At 41.8% G+C, this 23630-nt stretch overlaps 1 protein-coding gene across 1 annotated transcript in view; it reads left to right on the top strand.

Annotated features, from left to right (window-relative positions):
* Positions 1 to 4036: 4036 nt before the first annotated feature.
* abcc8 (ATP-binding cassette, sub-family C (CFTR/MRP), member 8) overlaps positions 4037 to 23630 on the top strand; it is a gene marked incomplete at its 5' end in the record, with an annotated part of 122126 nt that continues 102532 nt past the window's right edge. The window contains 5 exons of the mRNA XM_080737275.1: positions 4037 to 4057; positions 10011 to 10173; positions 15047 to 15188; positions 17908 to 18029; positions 22165 to 22331. Of these exons, the coding sequence (XP_080593401.1) occupies positions 4037 to 4057; positions 10011 to 10173; positions 15047 to 15188; positions 17908 to 18029; positions 22165 to 22331 (615 nt within the window). The remainder of the gene's footprint in view (positions 4058 to 10010; positions 10174 to 15046; positions 15189 to 17907; positions 18030 to 22164; positions 22332 to 23630) is intronic.

The following is a 23630-nucleotide window of genomic DNA, read 5'->3' as shown; positions in this document are numbered from 1 at the left end:
CCTCCTCCTACCTCACCCTCACTGGGGTAATACATGGACCTGTCAGCTGCTTCAGTTAGCTTCCTCTCTATTTGCACGTGGGGGCGGGGGCGGGGGGGGGGGGGGTCGGAATGTTTGGTGTGCTATTGTTTTGGCCCCGTTCTTTTTGATTTCTTTTAACCTGATCACATGTGACAGTCTCCCTGTCAATCAGAAATAACAAGCAAGTCTTGTAGGGATGGGAGTCCATGCTGGGACCTCAAATCAGTGGAAATGTTAACAATACGTTCAACTTTTAACTGACAGTACATTCAAAGAAGAAATATAAACGCACATCCTCTGTTTCTTTTTGGCTGAGCCAAACTGTAAGAACAGAAACAAAGCTGGGGCTTGCAACTAACTTTTGAATGCTCCGAAAAATATGTATTTGCGACAAACGGCACAGTATATGACGTAAAGACTGAAGGGTCGAAATGTTGCAGGCCCCCACTTTGTTCTACAGTAACTGACAATATATACCATGTCACATGGACAGCAACATTACAAAGTAATAAAAAGGAAGCATAGTATGTCAGATATAGTATACTATTTAGTCTATAGAGTCAGAGTATTGTTGACGGCAAGCCCAATATTCTCTTTTCTGTTGTGCTAATGGCAAAGTCCAATGCTTTATGATTAACAGCTAGATCTCTGACCTGATCCTAATATAATTTATGTGTGACCAGAGTGATGGAGCAAGCCATACATACATCAACAAATATGCAACCCTAAGCATAGCCTCTGTGGAATTGCCCAGTGTCAAAGGTCATGGATTTTTAGATAAATGTAGCCTCCTGCCAGCCTTCAGCAGTTGTTCTGATTGATGTTGTTCAAAGGGACTGTTACATGTTTTGACTGATATAAATAGCAGTAGGAATTTCTGCAGACACACTGATTACCTGTATATCGGGTTATTGAAATAAACCCGTTACTCAACACCAGTGTTGCCATAAATGTTGGAATTATCGTACTGGAGGCTTAGAATTATCATATTTGAAAGAAAACTATCGTACACAGCCAAAAAAAGAGAAATCACATGTGTAAATGTGTAATTTGATTTCACAAAAGAATGTGTATTTATTGTAAGAAACAACCTTGATTGAGACTCCTACAGTACATGGCAGGCAACTTCCTGGTCCTTACACACTAAAAGCCTTAAACTGGACTGGAAAGACATGACCAGTGTTTTTAATGCCTCCAAGTACAGATCTAGGGTCACATTTAATGATTTACTGACTTATTTTGAAAAGCCAAACCGGATCCCGAATCAGCAGCCAGGGAACACTTTTTCTGTGATATGGCAGAATTATCATACATTTGGGCATTTTCTTTGAATTATTGATGATCTTACATCGTACAGGGTAAAACTATAGAACAAATATACAATAATTATTGTACATCTGGCAACACTGCTCAACATAGACAGCCTTGAGAAATGCATTAAGAGTATGCGATACATTTTTACTCTCTGTACTGGCTTCACCCAAAACACAGCTTTGTGGACCCAAGGTTTGATTTGTTTCATTGAGTAGACAAGATGACCAGACATAAAACATTGTATGTTAGATCACAAAAACACTCAAGAAGTTTCTAGGTTTCTTTAATCTCATCCTTTAGACAAACCATTTATAAAAGATTACTCAAACTCTGGGCTCCACTTAAAACCTTTAATGGTCCTTGTCAAAAACCTTCTGCATGTGTGTTGGTCTGACATTAAAAACATGCCAAACCAACACACATTACTGATTTACCTACTTTTACATTTTTTGCAGTGAATTTAAGTAGATCTGATTCTTTGTTATGCCATACCGATTCATTGTTTTCTCTTTTGCTCTCCAGGACATTCTTCTAGAAATTACCTGCCAAACTAACCAGACTCACCAAGAAGAACCCGTTTCATTCTCGACTGCTCTTATAAGTCACTTTCATCTCAATCTCACTTTTCATTTGATTCATTCTTCGAGATCAAAAGTGCATCAAGACAGAACACAAGAATATTTTTGTAATGTTATATTGATTATACTGAGTCAACAGGCCATCTGCTAATGATGTGTACTACCATCATGTCTCATCATCACACATGTATTGCAAATGATGTTTCTGTCCATAGAACTCCACTGTAATCTGCCTCCTCAAACATCAATAAAGGTGTTAACCACAGTATTTGCCTCTCTGATGATGCGTACTGATTTACCCCTATTTCTGTTACTGTACAGTGTTGTTTTAAAATGGTGAGCATTCTTTCAGTTGATTCCCTCCATTCAAGCAGCCTCTTACAATTATTTATGTCCACAAGGGGCAATAGTGTCTCATACTGCAGAGCAAGGCATCGTTTCAGTTCTTTCTTCATAGTCAATGATCTAACTATGAACCATACAGTACGTTTACATATCTATCTGTCTATCTGTCTAGATCTGTCTGTCTATCTGTCTATCTAATTATATCAGCGTTCACATATTACTGTAACCTCATAGATTAGAACCTATAGAAAGATTAATCCACAGAGGGATTCAGGCTAACCTAATTACCATTAGGCATATGTTCAGGGACGTGCTGGCCATTGGGAAAAGCGGGACAACTCCCGGACGGCGGACGGTCCAGGCCGGCCATTAGGAGAAAATTAAAAATAAAATGTCTGCCTTCGTTCTATTTTGGGGGCTGGACGGCCAACAAAGTAAAACGTCACTGTCGGGCAGAAACCTCGTATCTCCAAGTTTCAAATGTGTACATTTTTTCGCAAAGCTAAGCCCTGCTTCATCATACAAGGACGTTGCACAAAAGTAGTGAAAACAGCAGATCTACAAGCATACAGCGTGTGAGGCGTTGTGTGCTTGTAGATCTGCTCTTTTCACTAGTTTAACTCATTTTTAAAATGATAAATACAAAACAAACGGTTTTGAACATACAAGGTTTCCACCCGACAATGACGAAATATAACTCATGTAATTGGCCCACTGGCTTGTCACTTGTCATGATCTGAAATGGCAAATCTTTGAGTAGCAGCAGATCTCTCTCTATAGCATGCAACGAGGGCCTCTCCCAATCTTTTTCCTGGGCTGAATCAGCGAATCAGGGCCCAGCATGTCCCTGCCTATGTTTTATTACTAGATTAGCCTAGATTAATAATAGTGTGAACTAATGAATACAAAATTTAGTTATATGCACTGTGACATTTTTATAATTTATTGCCCCCCCCCCTTTTTTTTTCTTTCTTTTTCTTTCTGCCTTTGTATTTGATGTTATGCTTTTGAAACTGATATTATCCTAGATAAAGTACTATGTTCTATCCGTCTGTCTTTCAATGTTATATGAGATACTTAAAGTGTGGTTCCTGTGGAAATAAGCCTCGGCTTTCTAGGATCTCCTTTTAGTAGACCTTGTACCAGTGATTTGTACTGTCATGAAACTGTACTTTTTTCTATTGCAAACTTCTAATACATTCTTCAATGTGTGTGTTTTTCTTTTTCTTTTTTCGGTGCAAAGGCACCGTTCATTCACCCCGTTGGATTTGTATACATGCCTCTAAAAACAGCGTCCTACTAAAAGCTGTTATGTAATAACCATGTTCAGTCATGACACGGTTCATAATGGCATAGGCTACGTGACTACAACACAGTGTGCGTCGCTTACTACACGGTCATCATTTAGCTCATGTCAAAGGGTGCCCTCCTCCTCCTCGTTGCTCCCAAGCTTTCAGCACCGCGGAGAGCTCCACGTTCCACGCTCCAACCTTTGTCTTTATTTGCCTACGTGATGGATTCTCACAACGAGGAGGAGGAACGTGAGAAGAAGTCAGCTGCACTCATGAGATTACATCTTTGACGGTGTTTTTCTTTTTTCCCCCCTCACTTTGACGTCGGTCCGCATATTGGTTTATTTGGATCTAAGTGAGACTGCACGTGTTGCACGATGTCTTAGAGACGGTTGTTGAAGACCTCGTCCGTTCTGTTTGAAGTTACATTTTTGACACTAACCGTCAAGCTTTGTTCTTGGAGTCTGTGAGAGCCTCGCTGAGACGATGGGCGCACGGTATAAACCGGTAAGTGCTCGCGTGGTCGTGACAATACTTTTATGTACTTTGTAGTCACTTAATTTGTTTGGAATTGTTGCCTAATATTTACTGTAGTTGTGTGTTTTTATGGCCCTCACAAACAATTTGGTCAAGCTACTGTATGTAAAACATTTAAGCTACTTTGCTACTTTTCATCAAACTGAGCTCCTACTTAAGCTCTCCTTCAAGATCTACACTACAAGTTACTTAGTAGGTTAGGCTAAATTTAGCTACTGATATTGATTGATTGATTGATTGATTTATTACATAATTTATTATGATTGATTGGTGGATTTCATTATTTGGTAGATATATAGCCTATCTACCAAATAATCTAGTCTAGAATATCTACTAGTAGGCCTATATATTTGCCATCTATTAGTATAGTTTATCTACAATAAACAGCAAGGATGACACAAAATAAAACGGCATATTTCCTCAGTCTTAAATTATGTTAATGTGGCTGAGGAGGACGTGATGATTGAATAAGTTACAAATGGATCATGGAGAATTCTCTCTTTGATGTGATGGACAAACTGCATCTGTTATGCTATTTTATGTTCATGTGCCACTGAGAATGTAAATGATGTAGGCCTATGTTCAGCTACAGAGCAGTGAAACAAATAACTTAAGAAAGCTACATTGATTGATTGATTGAATACTTTATTAGAAGTTTGCATAGAAAAAGGTACAGTTTCATGACCAATACAATTCACTGGTACACAGTCAACTAAAAGGAACGCATTCATAATTCTGGAAGTAGTAAAGGTAACCACAAACTACTGGGAACAGTGGGAAGTCTACTGCCTATTAGCTATAGGCTATTGTAGGGTTATTTTGAATTAAAAAAGAAAAGTGTGGAATATATATTGTTCTGTTCTGTTCTGTTCTGTTCTGTTAGTCTACAAATCTGAAATCTTCCCAGTGGCACTTGAGGTTGTTTAAATGTCTATTGGCAGACATTTACAATGGTGAAATGTCTGCTCTAATATGGTCGTAAATTGTGAACTTGGCATTCTGCCAGTCTGCAATTTGTGTGTGTGTGTGTGTGTGTGTGTGTGTGTGTGTGTGTGTGTGTGTGTGTGTGTGTGTGTGCGCGTGTGCGTGTGCGTGTGTGCGTGTGAGAGAGAGAGAGAGAGCATTCCGCATAATGTGCGAACATGTGGCTCATTCACCTCTGACCCTCACTATTGTCCTACAGTAGCAGAAGTAGTGTGTAAAAATACTCACTAATGTTCTACAGATCATCAGCGAGTCACATATGGCATGTGGTTATGCACTGTGGTCGTCACATTCAGCTTGAGCGCTCTCTGAAACAAAATGCACAGTTAACCCATATAGCCTCCGTATTCTGCGGTGAACATTTGGCCAAAATAGCAATTTGTCTATTTTCGACTAAGGGATTTGGTGGTGTAGAAGGGAAAAAAAGACTGGGCTTATGTTATTCTATCTAGACCCCCATGGGAACTCAACTAAGTACAGTAGGCCTATCGTGTTTAGATAAGTACAGTTGGAACCTTTTCAATCGTTTGTTATTTTGTCAAAGGATTATGGATTGAGTTGAATTGCCCTGAAGCTCCCTTAAAGATGCAGTGCCATGATTTTTTTCCCCCCCTAAAACATGATCAGGTATTATGATTATACTAGGAGGAAGACTTTTTCAAAGAAAGTGTACAGAAAGTGTTAAAATTATGTTTTTGTATGTGGCCACACCCACCAGTTCATTATGCCTGGTTGTCATGGTGGGTGGTGACCCAGCTGAAGTTAGCCACACCCACAGTGTTGGGTGAATGGTAAAAGGGGAGGGGATGATTATACTGTATGATGTCATTTTATCTGTGTTTTTCAACTGGGCCTTTTGATGCCCAGTCTTTCAGCTTTCAGGAAGTAACCAAAAATACACAGGGAAGACAAATCTGCACATTATAACCACACCTTGGGGTCTATTAGAGTAATGTCAACTCCATAGACACATACAAAACGGAAAAAGTACAAAACTATGGCACCACCTCTTTAAGGTCTCAGTCCCTGGTTCAGAGCTCACATGGTTAATAATAATAGCAAGTGGTCAGTAGTAGTAGTAATGCTCTCTCTCTCTCTCTCTCTCTCTCTCTCTCTCTCTCTCTCTCTCTCTCTCTCTCTCTCTCTCTCTCTCTCTCTCTCTCTCTCTCTCTCTCATTCCACACAGAGATGCTTCACACGGTTCACCCGAGGTTCTGTCTAAATGCAGCTTTTCCACTGGCTTGTTCAGTGATGTTTCATAATGTCCCCTGGCTGTCAAAGCCTTGGGCTACTGAGAAACGGTAGTAACCTATTCTTGGTTAGTTTTTGTGCTTTATTTAGAGAGGAGACTGTAGAGAGTCAGGGAGCTGAGGCATGCACAGCATGTCATGCAACACACAGGTCTCTGACTGTATTCAAACTGGGCATAATGCAATTCACCCTTTGTCAAGTCCCGCCCGTTGTCCCGCCCGTCTTCACACCCATTTGTTGCTGTGTCTTGGTGGGACACCGGACACTCCATCCACTACCATTTTAATTCAGTTGCTTCGTATGGTTATTCTGTGTGTTCAGTTCTAATTTCAAACTTGGTTTCAGTAAAATGGAGCTGCTCAGTGGCAGTATAGTGACTCAGCATGTTTTTATTTCTCCAAAAATTATGTTTTAGCAAATTCAGCATAAAAAAGGCAGAACCAGGGCGGGACAAGGCAGATAGAGCCTGCTGGTTGGTCAGTCAGCAACCAACCAGTAGGCTATAACAAAGGGTGAATTATGTTGTCAACGTACTATCCGGTCAGCTACGGCATGGCCCATGTCCTTAATCTGAACAGTGTACCTTGAAATGACATATCACGATAATGTTGCATGATGGATACCCTATATTTAGAGGTAAGTGTAAGTGTGTGTGTTACAGCGATTCAGGCATTTTGAAATTTTGCATTCGATGCATTCTAATGCTCTACTGCAGTGTTTCTCAAAGTGGATTCCAGCGACTCTGTGGGTTCCTTTAGTGGGGTCGAAATGGACCCATAAATGTCTGTAACTCTGACCGTGTACAAAGAGAACCAAATGGACCTGTCTCTTTATACACTGTCAGAGTTAAGGGGAGACCTTGAAATTTAAAAGTTTGAGAAACACTGCTCTACTGAATCCTAGCTAACCTTAAAAACCAGCCTATAGCATCATATACATTAGTTTGAGATTATTCTACGAGATTGATTTTTAATTTGTGTTGCAATACATGCCCAGTCCTCCAGGTGCAAATTCCTTTACACTGTGTCCTCATGGTGTAAGCATGGTTTCACACGTATTCCTCAACTTCCCACACAGGGAGGTTATTCAGCGTGGGACAGGTAGTTGGTGGGCTGATTTGGGGTGTCGGGTTCCCCTCGGCTCGGGTGTTGAGATCAGAGATCACGTGGCGCGTCTAGACATTCTGCTGTTCACGGTCTCTCAGAATTCAAACCACATTTGACCTTTCGCAGGGCAGTATATCTTCCCCTACAGAATTGACTTGAACCCTCACATCTCTATTCTGGGAATGTCATAATAAGTGAACATTTGGCTAAAATAGCAGATGTTCAAGCTATTTTAAAGTTTTTGAAGAGGGAAAATGTGTGGGCCAAGGATATACCCTTGTTGGATCCCAGTCAAGTATACTTTGATTGAATTGATTGAATATTTGATTAGACAGAAATGTAAAACAGCCCAAGTAACAGTCAAAACACTTTTACGATTCAGAGATGCTGGGATGCTACGTCATAACAACCCTAAATCACTTTCCCGCTGACGTCGAAATTTTTAGAAAGTAATTTCAGACAATAAATATTCTCACATAATAATCTCAACGACATTTTAAAGATATTTATTATATGATCAAATATAGTGCTTATAGATGGGTCAAAAGGGGCAGTTCCGTGACCGTGGAGAGCGAAGGTCCGTTTCTCAATGGATTTGTCATCTAGGAGGGTTATTAAACAAATTTGGCCGGGGTGTATTTTTCAAAATGGTTGGGAAAATGTTTGACAGCTAGGGTAATTTTCAGTCTCATTCACCTACACTATAAAGGAAAAAATGCCTACCCAAAAATCTGCTTTAAGTGGGATGTGAGGGGTCAAACTAGGGGTTTTTAATTATTCTGAATCCATTGCAAGCATTTGTTTTGCATGAAAAACATTCCTTGGGCTAAAAAACGGCCAACAACACTATGGTTTAGTGATGAGTCATCAATTTTCACAGTCTTTTAGGGTCCGTTTTTAGCCCAAGGAATGTTTTTCATGCAAAACAAATGCTGAAAATTACCCTAGCTGTCAAACATTTTCCCAACCATTTTAAAAAATACAACCCGGCCAAATTTGTTTAATAACCCTCCTAGATGACAAATCCATTGAGAAACGGACCTTCGCTCTCCACGGTCACGGAACTGCCCCTTTTGACCCAACTATTATGTGGTTATAAAACCCAGGCAACATCATTCTAGGTTGAAATCAAAGGACTCTCTGGACTTCTCATGTCAAGTTCAGGATAGTTAAGATTATGGTATGAAGTAAAAAGAGATGTATTTACAACGGGTGTATGATACTAGCATATACACCACAAGATCATGTAAATTGCTTATTAAATTCAATGTAATTAAATTCTCTCTCTCTCTCTCTCTCTCTCTCTCTCTCTGGCATCATGTGGTGCCCTGTATGAAGGTCATGTGAGCTAAAGGGTATAGGATTAAAGGCTACATGATACAGAAATCACCGTAACCACCAAACAATGGCCATTCCATGCCTGTTTTTACAGAAAGATGGTTAGTGGGACATGCTAATCCAGCCCTCTGTCATTTACAGCGATACGTCCCCTAAGACCAACATCACAATACACTCTCACTCTCAGCATTCACTGCATTCTCACTTCATAAATATTTGATGTCAGTGTATTTTCTTCATGTGTGCAGCCTAATTATTCAGCAGACGTTGTGCTTTCCATCAATCCAGAGGGCTTTAATCAAACGGGACTGAGAAGATGCGCATGGTTCGGGGATTTAGATCAGAGAGCTTGTACATGATTCACATGTACCGTTGTGACGTTGGCATCACTGGAGCTCCTCTCTTGCTTATAGTCTCTCTCTCTCTCTCTCTCTCTCTCTCTCTCTCTCTCTCTCTCTCTCTCTCTCTCTCTCTCTCTCTCATACCAATAACAAGCTCCTCACACACACACTTCCCTAGAGTGCACCCATTGCACCTTCCAGCAGGCTGCTGCCACTCTCGCATGCAGCCCTGCCTCCGTGCGGTCTTCTTCCCATGAGGCTGCGGACTCTGGAATCTCTTTGGCAAAGATAGGGAACAGCAGGTGCACCGTAGGCAGCATTCCTCTCTAGTCATATTTATGTGTCATTCATATTTGAGGCACCAGCGTGTGTGCGCGCGCGCGTGTGAGCAGTGAGTGAGAGCACGCAAACGAGTGTGTCTGCAGCGCGCGTTCCAGCGGAGCTGTGCAAGTTAGCTCTGGCTATTATAGAGGATGTTGACCGTGGAGTGGAGGGAGACGCGATGCAGGCAATTCTCACCATTCTGCGCGGGAAAGCTGCTTAGACCCACTAAGAGGAAAGAGAGCCGGTGCTTCCCCCTCACTGGACTGTGACTGCAACTGCCTCCCCCCTCTCTCTCTCTCTCTCTCTCTCTCTCTCTCTCTCTCTCTCTCTCTCTGTCTCCTCTCCTCTCCTTGGATCCGACACTGGGAAGCAGGATGTAACGGCAAGGAGAAAGGGGTCACTTTGGAACTCAACGGGATTAACTCGCAGCACCTCCTCCTGCCAAAACAACATGCTCTGAGAGCTCTTTCTTTCTCTTTTTGTCCGTCTCTCCTTTGTCTTCCCGCTCCTCTTCCTCGTTCGCTCCTCTCTTTCTCTCGCCCCCCCACCTCCCCTCCCCTCCCCCCCCCTCCCCCACAGAGTCCCAGCTCCACCATGTCCTTGGCGTTCTGCGGGAGTGAGAACAACTCCGCTGCGTACAAAGTGGACCGGGGCGTCCTGAACAATGGCTGCTTCCTGGACGCCATCAACGTGGTGCCGCACGTCTTCCTCCTCTTCATCACCTTTCCCATCCTTTTCATCGGTGAGTGTTGTGGTGGTGGAGGTGAAGTCCAGCACCACATTACCACCACCTTATCTGAGAGTGCACACGCACACACACACACATACACGCACACACACACAAATACCTCACGCATTCACTGGATGAAGAGCGATGTGACACCTCAACAGCACGAGCGTCTGAAATGAGATGGATGCATTTAGAAAAACACCTGAGTTTTTACTTTTTTTGACCTACTCAAAGAAACAGGGTAAAAATACATATCTCTATTATTTATGGGAGTCCAGCTGAATAATTGACAAGGGTGGCTATAAAGATGCAAGAATGTTAACTACTTTGAACCCTAGCATCCATATTCCGGGGGGAACATTTAGCAGGAAATGGATGATCTACAAGCTTCAACGCAATGTGACACGTCAGCTTCTAGATCGGTCACTTTCAGCAAAGACATGTGGTGAAGTACAGAGCCGACTCCAGACAACTAAGTGTTAGTTAGTGTATTAAGTATAGAGGGTTTAAGTGGTTAAAATTCACTATATTATGACCTTTTCTTGTCTTATCATGTCTTATCATGTCTTATCTTATCTGTCTAATCCACTCTGGTGTTTGAGCAGAGCGCTACAATCCCACATGCATGCAAGTGTCCCGTAAGATAAAACCATTAGAAATCTGAGTCCGTTGGTACACAGCAGTGGGATAGGGCAGAAGCACATGTTCCCCGAGCCCCTCCTGTGCTGTATGGTGTGCGAAGAAGAAGTTGCATTTGATTCTTTATGAACAAATGTGACCTTTCGGCTGGATGCAGCTTCTAGAGCCATCATGTATAGATAGGTGTTATGTTACACAACCTGGCTGCTGGCCATTCCATTAGTGTCATCATCAGAGTGTAACAGAGCTGCCACTCTTTATCACTCCGGCCTAATAGTGGCTCTGCTCTGTGTGTCCTTGCTTCATTGCTATACTCACACTTGGTGTGTGTGTGTGTGTGTGTGTGTGTGTGTGTGTGTGTGTGTGTGTGTGTGTGTGTGTGTGGGTGTGGGTGTGGGTGTGTCAGCAGCACGTGTGCCTGTTTGAAACCAATTAGATTTTAACCTTTTGCTTTTTTAAATTAGCGCCCTACTTGATCATACTATAGCGTCACACAAAAGTATTAAACGTAGCTCAAAATATGGTGCGAAGAAACACGTTTTGAGCTTGTAGATCTTTAAAAAAAGGCTGATGCAGATGCACACCTCAAAGGTTGGTGACAGGTGCGTAGGACAAAACAGAAATGTAGCTTTTTGTTAAAAGCTACGTCCCTTTCTTTGATTTTATTATCAGAGATCCCTTTTTGAGCTTGTAGATCTGACTGTTCTTTTTTTTTTTTTTTTTTTTTTTTTTGAATGCTGAATAGAACATTTTTTGGACTTTTGAGGTTTCCAGTCCACCTGACAATATGCACGTTTGGACAATTCCTTGGCTGTACAGTAGCTATAGGACTAATTCATTGGTGTGAGTGTGACATTTCAGACAACATATCTTCACATCTGCCACCCTGTCACCTTGTGCTAAACTTGTGTCTCCAAGACCTTTGTCACCAAAAATAGAGCGCAAGGTTGGGAAAGCTTTACTGTTCAACTTGACGCAGTCTAAGATTTCAAACACTCGAAAAACCTAGAAAGGCTTTCTGATATGAATGTGCATTATAGTTTCTTGCAAATATTATTTTGTTAGAGATGTTTTTATACAGCGTGGGATATGTACGTAGAGGAGTCCTACTGCATTTCTTATAAAGCATTCGGTGTGGGAAGTCACACTGGCCATGCCACTGTTTATATAATGTTACTGTGAGTTGACTGACAAGTACATGGACATAATGTTGTTACCCAGTACCCACCCACAATGCAATGCAACGTGTGGACTGTATTCACAGTAGCTTAGAATAAAGAATTAAATTCAAGAGGCTTGGCATGAGAAAACATACTTACATTGCCAAAGCAAAAGTGGAACAATTACAATCTCTCTCTCTCTCTCTCTGTCTCTCTCTCTCTCTCTGTCTGTCTCTCTCTCTCTCTCTCTCTCTCTCTCTCTCTCTCTCTCTCTCTCTCTCTCTCTCTCTCTGTCTCTCTCTCTCTCTCTCTCTCTCTCTCTCTCTCTCTCTCTCTCTCTGGTTTATTCCAATCTACTGTATATATACACACACACACACACACACACACACACACACACACACACACACACACACACACACACACACACACACACACACACACACACACACACACACACACACACACATACGTAATGTGTCCTATCGTACTGTTGTATTTTATTGTATTCTATTGTATTGTACAGTATTGGATCGTACTGAATTGTATCTGCAAAAGCTAGCGAGGACAAACAAGGTGTAGGTTATTCATCAATTCAGAGAATCTGAGCCAGTGATCTGATGCAGACGTCTAGCCTAGTGTTTTGTTGACATTATTATATCCTTGTCTGCCAGTCCTTTGCCAAAGTGTTATAAGTGATTAATAATACGTAAGTTCAAAGCTGCTGGCAGGTTCCACCGAGGTGACCTGTTTAGTCTACTTACTGTTTCATCAATCGTAACATCCAGTTCTTCACACACTGTTCAAGGTTGCACTGTCTGGTAGCAGGAGGTGCATATTCCATTCTGTTGTTAAGGACGACAGTGACTCAGTAGGTAGAGCTGCCTGCCGTCTTGCACCATCCCTGGCTCTCTCTTTTGCGTCCAAGCGTCCTCTAATTCTAAACCCAGCATGAACAGCTCCCTGTGGGCCAGTTGGGGCTTTGCTTGCTCCACTGTTGGTGTGTGAATGTAATGCACAGTGTAGTGCTTTGGGAAAAGGTGCCATAGAAATGCAGACCATTTACAGTAGATGATTCAAGTGTAAACAATTTAAACCCTATAGAGTGTTGGGAAAGTTCACTTAAAACATGAACTAGTTCAGGTTCAAAACTTCTAAAATTAACTAGTTCATTTTTTTTTTTTTTTTTTTCATTTTTTTTTAATAGTTCATAATTCCACATTTTGAACTAAAGTTCATGGTTCCTAAAGTTCTTTTTAGTTATTTTTTTAACCATAATCCTTTTTATACTTTTGGCTTCTCAAATGTATTTATTTTTTAGACGATGCTGCACACACACACACACACACACACACACACACACACACACACACACACACACACACACACACACACACACACACACACACACACACACACACACACAGAGCTTAATGTGAAGAGAAGCACCCAGCTGCAGACAGCACCGCTCACATGTCAACGTTTGCAAGGTCTGTGAGTCTGCGGCTGGGTGCTATTGGAGCATGTGAATGCAAAGAAAGACGAGAGGACAGACGACCGCAGACCGCCGCACGAACGGGCCGGCAAGCGCCGTTCACGGACATCAGAATGAACGCTTTTCGACAATAACGTTCATCAAGCGGAAACAAATAACGTTCAGTTCACGTTCGCCCAAATATGAACGTGTTCATGAACGATCGTTCATGAACATGTTTGGGTACAACACTGACCCTATACATAGTTGACCGGAGTCCTCCATAGGGCTAGGCCTAGGCCACCTCTTTTTTTTTTTAACTCCACACCAAATATCATTGCCAGAAATAGATGCTCTACAAGCTCACAACTCATCACTGCGTGACGTGATGTGAGTTTGTAGGTTAGCTATGTTCACCCCAGGTTGGCTGAATGTTCACCGTATCAACAGTGAGTCAACTGAAACGCAAGTCTGAAATGCTGAAAGGTTTGATGACTGATGAGTCCCTTATCAATTTACCTCAATATTTCAGACTGCAAACATCAACTGAGTATGATGCTGGATTTAGAGCAGGGGTCTTCAACATTTTTTTTTCAGGCCAAGGACCCCTTAGTTGAGAGAGAGATGAAGCAGGGACCCCCACAACCTTTTCATAGATGTATTGTTTGAGAGCTCGATCATCAGTTTATTTTGGATTAACGTTCATGTGTTTTCAGAAATAATTCCTCGAAACGTCCACCCTAGACGAATGTTTATATGAACCACTTTGCTGACAAGTGCTCCTCTTCTCTCTTCCTGATGTTTTCAGAAATAACCACTTACTATGTCAATACTTTCACTTGTCTGCTCTTTTCCCCCTCTAGAGTCTACACCAAACCTCTTTGCCGAAAATTGCCGATCTATACAAGCTTGTATTTGCTCTTTTTGGCTAAAGCTCTCCTCAGATTATGGATGCAAGGGCTCAAGAGGTTAATCTAAAAAGGGGGTGGGAAGTTCCTATCACACAAACATTTGGAAGACCCCCTGTAGTAAATCTGAGGACCCCGAGTCCCAGACCACTGCTATAGAGCAGGGGTTTTCAACAGGGGTCCGGGACCCCTAGGGGGTCGACAGAGTTACTACAGGGGGTCCTCCAAATCTTTGAGTGATAGACGAAAAATGTTCTCCTTTTTTATATTAACCACTTGAACCCTAGCGTACATATTCTGAGAACTTTAGCCAAAAATAGCAGATCTACAAGCTCACAACGCCTCGAGCTGCAAGGCGTTGTGAGTTTGTAGATCAGCTATTTTTGGCAAAGAGCTTTGGTGTAGAGGGGAAAAAGAGCAGACTAAGTACAGAGTGAAAGGTCATGTTTATTAGGTAATGACAGCTCAAGTGGTTAAATATCTGAAAACACAAATTGACAAGAATCCAAAATACACTGATCATTGTGCTGTCAAACAATGAAACTATATGGAATCTATGAAAAGGTTGTGGGGGTCCCTGCTTCATCTCTCTCTCAACTAACCGGTCCTTGGCCTGAAAACGTTGAAGACCCCTGCTATAGAGTGAAATCCATCCATGTGGTGCTTGTTTCATTCTTGTTTCATCATTTCCTGTGCTCTGTCAGGTTGGGGCAGCCAGAGCTCCAAGGTCCACATCCATCACAGCACCTGGCTCCACTTCCCGGGTCACAACCTTCGCTGGCTCCTCACCTTCGTCCTGCTCTTCATCCTCGTGTGTGAGATTGCAGAGGGCATCGTATCCGATGGGTATGTGTGTTACAAAGATATACTGTAGTGTTACGGTTGGTTGTTTGGCATCCTCCAATGAACATGTTCATGATAAGGGTTCAGGTTTGGGTCAGCATGGTTCAATGGCTCTTCCCCGGTGGGCTGTGTTGTTTATGATGCTGTGAACTCACATGCATGTCGCTTAACACCAAACAACAGGGGTTAACAGGTTCAGACAATGGTCTATTGATATGCATACAGGCTCGTCCCTTTTTTAAATCAACATCACTAAACGTTGTGGAGGTGTGTGTGAACTTGATGCATGTCCGTGTGCGTGAGAGGCGTGACACTGGTCACACAAGATACGGGACGGCGTGTACGTACACTAGGGCATTAACGAAAAAGTCGACAAGTCGACTCAGTCGACTTCATTACACAAGTCGACTCCCACCAGAGAAAGTCGAAAGTCGAAGTGTTGTGAGCATGTAGATCTGCTATTTTCACAATTTCTGCCTCTATATATTTGACAATTTGGCCAGTGTTTAATTTGTCATTTTAGAGGTATTACATTAAGTTAATCATCTGGGGACCCCCCAAAATAATTGGGGGGTTGTGTGTGATGTGATGATGACATCATCAAACAATAAAGTCGACTTCAACTCAACTTTTTACTGAGTCGAGTCGACTTGCAAAAATCACAAGTCGTTAATGCCCTAGTGTACACCCGTGACCAGACCAATGCAACACTGCTCCCAACTGTTCCAGTATATAACTGCGGTTGTACTGGGCAGGTTCCCTGTGTGTGTGTCTGTGTGTGTGTGTGTGTGTGTGTGTGTGTGTGTGTGTGTGTGTGTGTGTGTGTGTGTGTGTGTGTGTGTGTGTGTGTGTGTGTGTGTGTGTGTGTGTGCGTGCGTGCGCGCGCGCGTGCGTGCGTGCGTGCGCGTAGCAGATGGGAATCTCAGTGTGATTAACCCTGATTAAATAAAGGATTAGTCCATGTTTACAACCGTGACATCCAGTGATTTCTCTGGATTGATGCTTGTCAGGCTGTTACACAATGAATGGAGGCAATAGACACTGGCTGACCCTTTTCATTGAATTAAATAGAAGAGCTCTCCATCTACTCTTATCTGCACTTCACTTCACTCATGTGGAGTCGACCTCACAGTAGTCAGTGTTGATTCAATTAAGTAAGTTTGTGTGCATATAGTGAGTGCAAACCTTAACCACATGACCTCATATGGTTTGTTGACCGGGGTCTCCCAGGGATCAAACTGTTGGCTAAACATTAAGTGCAGTTAATGAGTCCCAGACTTTTGAATTTCATTCATAAACAATCTTTTCTCCCGGGGCTTTTTTCAGCTAGACCTTTATAATCAAGCTGTGTGTGATAATAATACAATGATGGATGATAGGCTATAATATCTGACGGGAAAAAAAGTATATATATACTAGTAAGACGCCTCAGGGGGACAAGTGACCTCACCCTAAAGGGCGAGGTCGCACCATGTCTTGGCCGTCGGGGCAGTGATATATATCGGACCAGTTCCCCATATATGGATATGAAGTCCTGTTAGATATGGGCTTAATATTGATGACATCAGGGATCTCCATATATGGGCATAGAGTGGTTCTCATGACATCACAACATTTATGCCCATACATGGAGATCCCTGTTGGAACCAGCCATACAACTGTGATGTCACCTGTTTATGCCCATATATGGAGATCCCTGCTCTGAGTATCTGACATTACTGTGATGTTACCTGTGATGTCACCTGTGATGTCACAGTGATGTGTCAGGGGAACCACAGTGTCAGGCGTTACCCGTCCATATTCGGACAAGCTGTGCCGGTTCTGACAGTAAACTGCGACCTACCGGTACGGTCGCAATAATACATAACAGTGCAAGCAAGTTTCAAATAATACTGAATGGCTTCCTCAAAAGATAAAACATCCGCACACTGTTTTTGAGCTCCAAAAAAATTACTTTTAATTAATGGTGCAACGTTTCGGCCCTTAGGTCTTCATTTGCTTGATGAAGACCAGGGTCAAAAAGTTTCCTGTCCATCTCCACTCTGAATTTTCAATTAAAGGAAACACAAATATCAAAGCAGTGTTAATTCTTCTGCCAGCAGTAGGAGTGGAAATAATGACAATCCTCAAGGCCATTAATGAGAACTGAAGCGTCTCAATCGACTTCCTCATTGACCTAATCTTCAACACGGCGTGCTTGTTGCCAGGGCTCTGGTCGAAAATAGCAGAACCGGGAGCTCACCAGCGCTGCGTTGTGATGCACTGTGAGCTTGTAGTCGTCTATTTTCACTGAATGTTAACGCTAGGAAAGTGTTTCTCAACCACTGTGCCTGGGGACCTTTGGTGTGCCCCTGAGAAGGGTCAAGTGTGCCCCTTGAAACTGCTTGAAAGCCAGTATTGTATTTATCATTTAAAAAATGATTTAAACGCCTCACGGTGCGAGGCGTTGTGTGCTTGTAGATCGGCTGTTTTCACTAACGTTGTGCAACAGCCTTGTATGATGAAGCAGGGCTTTACTTTGCGAAGAAACGTACAAATTTGAAACTTGGAGATACAAGGTTTCTTCCCGACAGTGACGATATTTACACCCCCGTATTATGTTGGTGTGTGGGACATAAAAAGTGTGCCCATGCAGAAAAAAGATTGAGAAACACTTCGCTAGGGTACATGTGGTTGATTGTTCTATCTGCCTAGCCTGTTCCTGTTCTGTCTCCAATCCCAGGTTCACCCAGTCCCTCCACCTGCACCTGTACTTCCCTGCAGGACTGGCCTTCATGGCTGCCATCACTTCCATTGTCTACTATCATAACATCGAGACCTCAAACTTCCCCAAACTGCTATTAGGTACAGTATGGTCTAAACTTTAACTTGCCTCTTGCTGCTTATTACTTACTATTACTGTTACGCAAGTACTGCGTTCGGCTGCGTATGTTGGTAGGTAGGTAGGTAGGTAGGTAGTAAGGCTGCCAAATTAATATTCGAATTTCGAATATTCTTCGAATATGGAAATAATATGTACATTCGAGCAGAAGGCAGGGTTAAAAAAATATATAATCTAAAAATATATATTAATTTTAATATTAGAATATATTCGCTTTTCGGGCCAATTTCTAAGACCAATATATTCATTTCTGAGGAATATTGTCAGCTCTAGTAGGTAGGTAGGTAGGTAGGTAGGTAGGAAGGTAGTACTGTAGGTAGGTAGGTAGCTGTGTGTGTTTAAGCCTGTAGCCCAATTAGGGACCAGCATTTAAATTTTCATTTATGCATAGTGTTAAAGTAAACAACAACAACAACAGCAGCAGAAGTTCAGAGAGTAGTCTGATTGATGAATTGACATGTTTGCATACTGAACCACATGAAAAATACATGAACCTATTCACTGCTGATGGATTGTTCAGGAACTTCATGTGAGATTTGTTTTGCATGTAATTAAGAGTGAATGCACCACGGGATTGGATATTTGTTCCCCCTCTCTTTTCAAGTGTTTTGATGATGAGCATAGTGTCCAAAGATCTATTCCGTACAAGTGATTTGGTTCTTTGTTCAAATCATTGCTGTTTGACAGCTTGCAATTGTTAACAAACAATAACCTCAGGGCAATACCGTTGAGAACAGAGTTTCCAACCATACAGATTGGTTAAAATAATAAGGTTAAACATTAAAGCAAGTCCTGGATTGTAGACTCCAAGGTTTGCTCCTAATATCTTCCTATCACATACCCTATTCTGTTCTCACGCCTTCCTAATGCGTCATTAGCTGCCCTGTTCAACGCATGCGTTACACATTGCTGAGTCGGCTTTGACTTGGTGCAGTCAACCTCCTGGGGGTTGGAATGGACGGGGGGGGAGGGGGTTGTGAATGGAAGATAGGGACCCAAGGGTGTCATTACATGGTATGATATGATGAGGATACTATGTTACATGCAGATGTATGACATTATATTACTTGTTCACAAACGCTAGGAATGTCATTTAGATAGCTTGTTCTGTAGACAGATGGCAGGTTTGATGTTGACCTGGTATCCTAGTTTCTTTGAAGCAGTTAATTGGTTTCTTCACTCTACTTACTCTCTATTTACCCTGTGGTTTGTTGACTTGGGTTCATGCCATTTACGCTAACCTTGCACTTTGTCGCTCTGGATAAGAGCGGCTGTTACTTCCTTGATTTCACCCCGGCAAGCAGATAGAAATGATAGCATGCGTTATTGGTGACAGACCAAGAAGAGCTTTACGAGTTTATTTTAAGCGTGAAGCCACTGGCTTTGGATTGAAAGCTGTAGGCAATAGGCATCCATTCACGGGCCTTATCTGAAGTGTTAGTTTGATGTCAGGATAGATATAGGAGGGACAGGAGAAGAAAGGAGCAGGATAAGACTAGAGAAATGAGAGGAAGGGAGGAAAGGGAAAGGAAGGGTAGATGAGGGAGAAGAGGAGGAAGGTGCATGCATTACCAATTTCCATCGTCCCGATTTGCATCATTCCCGAGTTGAGCACCGCTCTAGTATAATAAAAATACATCAGCAGTATTTTGATCTTGGGATCCACATAGAAACGGCATAGCTCCATTGTGTTCCAGACTGTGACATCAGTCTTCTATGGCGTCAGTGGTTTACAGTACATTACATGGCCTTTGAATCTATGATTCATGGCTCCGAATTTAGTCAAGGTTTCACAGCACGATCACAGCCCCCATTGACTTCCATTATAATGTGTAGAGGTGCTGTACTTCTGTAGCCTACTGAAAGTATGCACAAGGAATTTGGTGCTGATTGGTCCAGCTGTTTGCAAGATGAGCTCCAGTGAGAGACACACACACACACACACACACACACACACACACACACACACACACACACACACACACACACACACACACACACACACACACACACACATACCCGCACGTTCGCTCACACATGATGGCTGGTTCTTCACATGCGATGATCATAGTGAGTCTAGAGTTTACTAGGGTCCTTTTTACTTTGCTTTGAGGCCGGCACGCTGATTGTCTATATAAATGCCAATCCTTTTGGCATCTGGTGCACTTGAACTCCTGACACGATGGGAATGAGGTAGAGGTGTGTGAGCAGATGCATCAGGCTTTGGTCTGTGCATTGCAGCTGCCTGCTCCATGTTATTGAGCTTCAAGGTGGTGTCGTTTACTGCAGAGCGCCAGGAGCTTCTATCAGCAGCACTGAGCTCCCATATCGTTGCTGTCGGGAAGAAACCTTGTATCTCCATATTTCAACTTTGTAGGTTTTTTGCTGACATTTTTATTTGAACTTTTTCCTGTAAATCTCCAAGCTTGCAACGCAACGTGAGCTTGGAGATCCGCTATTTTCACTGTTACTATTTAAAAAATAGTGATAAAAAATGGTTTTGGACATACAAGGTTTCTGCCTCGACTTTGACAATGTTTTTTGTTATCCATGCGTATTACAGTGAGTCATAGACAGCCAGGCTCTTGCAGAGCCACAGTCGGAATGATATTGTCTTGTCCATTTGTGCTCTCTTCATATAAAAGATTTATATCACACCTTTAAAAAATGAAATAACTGAAATGCACACACACAGAAGCCGAAATGAAATATTGTGTCTTTGTGTGTATGACATAATATATGGCCAGCTAGATACATGCGTTTATCATTTCGTTTTGGCTCCAGTGTAGGTCCCATGATATACAGTAGGACTGATATAAATCTTTATAAGATGCACCTTTATTAAAACATAAATTATTAAACCGTTATTATTGATCCCCGGGGGGGAATTCATGCTGGGGTAATTTCTCACCGGGGCTCATCTCATTGAGTGTTCCTACCGGTATATCCATTTGTAACTCTTGGGAGTGTGTACAAATGGAACCAAATGGACCCATATGGTTATATTTCGCCACTGTGGAGTTGAAACCTTGTATGTCCAAAACTGTTACTTACAGAAAATGGGAAAAAAAATGTATTGGATTGGATTTGATGTAATTATTATTTAGTCGACAATCTCTTGTTATATATTCATTGGTTACATATCGTCACTACGGATGGGACGATATGGACATTTCATGTCACGATTATTGTGACCAAAGAAATATCGATTTACGATATTATCGCGATAATCAAAATATCCCCAAAATCCATTATCCTGGGGCGGAACATTTGCCAAAAGATTGCCGATCTACAAGCTCACAGATCTTGTAGATCGGCTATTTTTTTGGCAAAGAGATTTGGTAAGAGTGGAAAATTAAAATCGATAAATTAAAATCTGTCTATGTTTTTTTATCACGATAAACGATAATAACGATTATCGTCCCAGCCCTAATCGTCACCTTAATAAACTACCGGTAATGGCCTAAGTAATTTTTTGAGGACATTTTTATTTTAGCTTAAGTCAGCTCTTCAGGACACTGGCCACCTCTGGTAAAATCTCCTAATTGGAAAGGATCATGCTGCACCCGACCCTTTTATGGAGATAAGCCATTATACTAGTGTGACTTAGGCCAAAATAGCATTTCATTTCAAGTCAAGGTTTAACCCTATATAATCCTCTTATGTAACATAACTGACAGAAAGTGTTCTTTTTACATTAATAGTCATAATTATTACCAAAATGTTTTGGTTGAAATGATTAAGAAATCATATAGTTTTGTTTTGGATCAGTTTTTTATTTTTCCTAAAAACCATAAAAGATGAATTACTTAAGCCATTAGTTTAGGTGACGATATTTATAAAACCCACAGACAGACTTTCACTGTCAAGTAGCAAAAATAGCAGATCTACACAACACGGTGCAATGCGACACATTTGTGACCTTGTAGATCAGCCATTTTTGCTGCTTTTGCGTGTCGCTCATGTACAACGAAGTATAGCGTTAAGTTACAACAACGTAAAAAGTTGAAATATGGAGATACAAGGTTTCTGTCCGACACTTAAGCAATGATTAAATCCACACTCAGGTTTTGATCGTGTGATCTTGTATCTCCTCAGCTCTGTTGATCTACTGGATTCTGGCCTTCATAATGAAGACCATCAAGTTTGCCAAATACACTGAACATGGCATCGGTCCCCGGCAGCTGCGATACTGCATCACTGGACTCCTGATGATGGTGTATGGCTTACTGCTAGCAGTGGAGATCAATGTCATCTGGGTTAGGGTGAGTGAGCATGCATGCGCGCGTGCGTGTGTGCGTCTCTAACAACACAACGTCTGACTACACGGTGCAATTTGAGTGTCTGCCTGAATTTCACTGTATTTCTTCCTTTCCCTCGAGTGTAATACCGGCTTTTAACTGATGCAACAGCTGCCACTACACATTTTTAGTTATACAGTGAAATTCAGGTGCAAATAGGATTAAAATAGAGAGCACAAACAATCCAATTCGATGGTTAACATCCGTCACTTGAAGTTACGCACTGCACTGTATAGCTTAAATTTGTGCAGGTATGGAGAAGTGGATTCTTCTCACTGAGTTCTTCTCACTGGATGTTGTGGGTGGTTGACCGAGACTGACAGAGACACAGTAATAGGCCTACCAATGTCAAGATCGATATAAAAATGTCTCATCTGAGACTAGGTTGCCCTCTTCTCAGCACATCTCATCCTTTCGTCTACGCTTCCATATCATGCTAATGATGTGATAACACTGGCAAATTTACTGTTGTTCGTTACATTATACAGGCCCTGTATAATGAAATATATTCATGCTCTGTTTTTACATGTATTATGTAGTGAAACATATTCACAGTTCACAGGACTCTAATTACGTACCCTCTTTTAACCACTTTCAACCTTGATTTTTCTAATCTATTTTATTAAATTGAGCTTGTAAGCTTGTAAACATTGCAAGCTTGCAGATCGTCAGTTCTCGCTATTCGTGATGGTGTATATACAGTTCTGTAGGGCAGGGGTCGGCAATTAGATTTGGCCTCGGGCCATTTTCTTTTTCTAAGGCATTAGATGGCGGGCCAGAACATATGAAATGCTAATTTAAGAAATTCATAGTTAAACAATGTGACTGGAACTCCAAGACAGACTGCCTTACATCTGTGATAAAAAGAAAAAAATATATATGTGGAAAAGCAAGCTGTTTTCCCTCCTTTCTATTTGCAAATATTGATGGACTGATGGAGCCATTGGAGCCTATAATAATTTTAATGCATACTTTAATGTTCATAATTATTATTCCCTTCTTCTCTGCTGCCAGTCATAGGCTACAACATCACATACCCAAGCATGATTCATAATAAATCACTGGTCGTTAGTGAAACTGATCGCAGCTGCTTGGCTACTTGTGCAGAAAGACTGGCAGAGCGCTAAACATTCAGTCATATCTGCTTCTAGTTGGCAAGAGAAATGACACATGATCACTATCCAAAAGCATAAAGAAGACAGAAGAGGAAACAGTGAAAAGGAGCGTTTAAAGAGGAATATAGACAGCAAACATTGTCCTATC

The sequence above is a fragment of the Nannobrachium achirus genome, assembly GCF_963921795.1.
Source record: "Nannobrachium achirus genome assembly, chromosome: 11".
In the NCBI taxonomy this organism is placed as follows: Eukaryota; Metazoa; Chordata; class Actinopteri; order Myctophiformes; family Myctophidae; genus Nannobrachium; species Nannobrachium achirus.
This window is presented reverse-complemented; position numbering and strand designations above follow the sequence as displayed.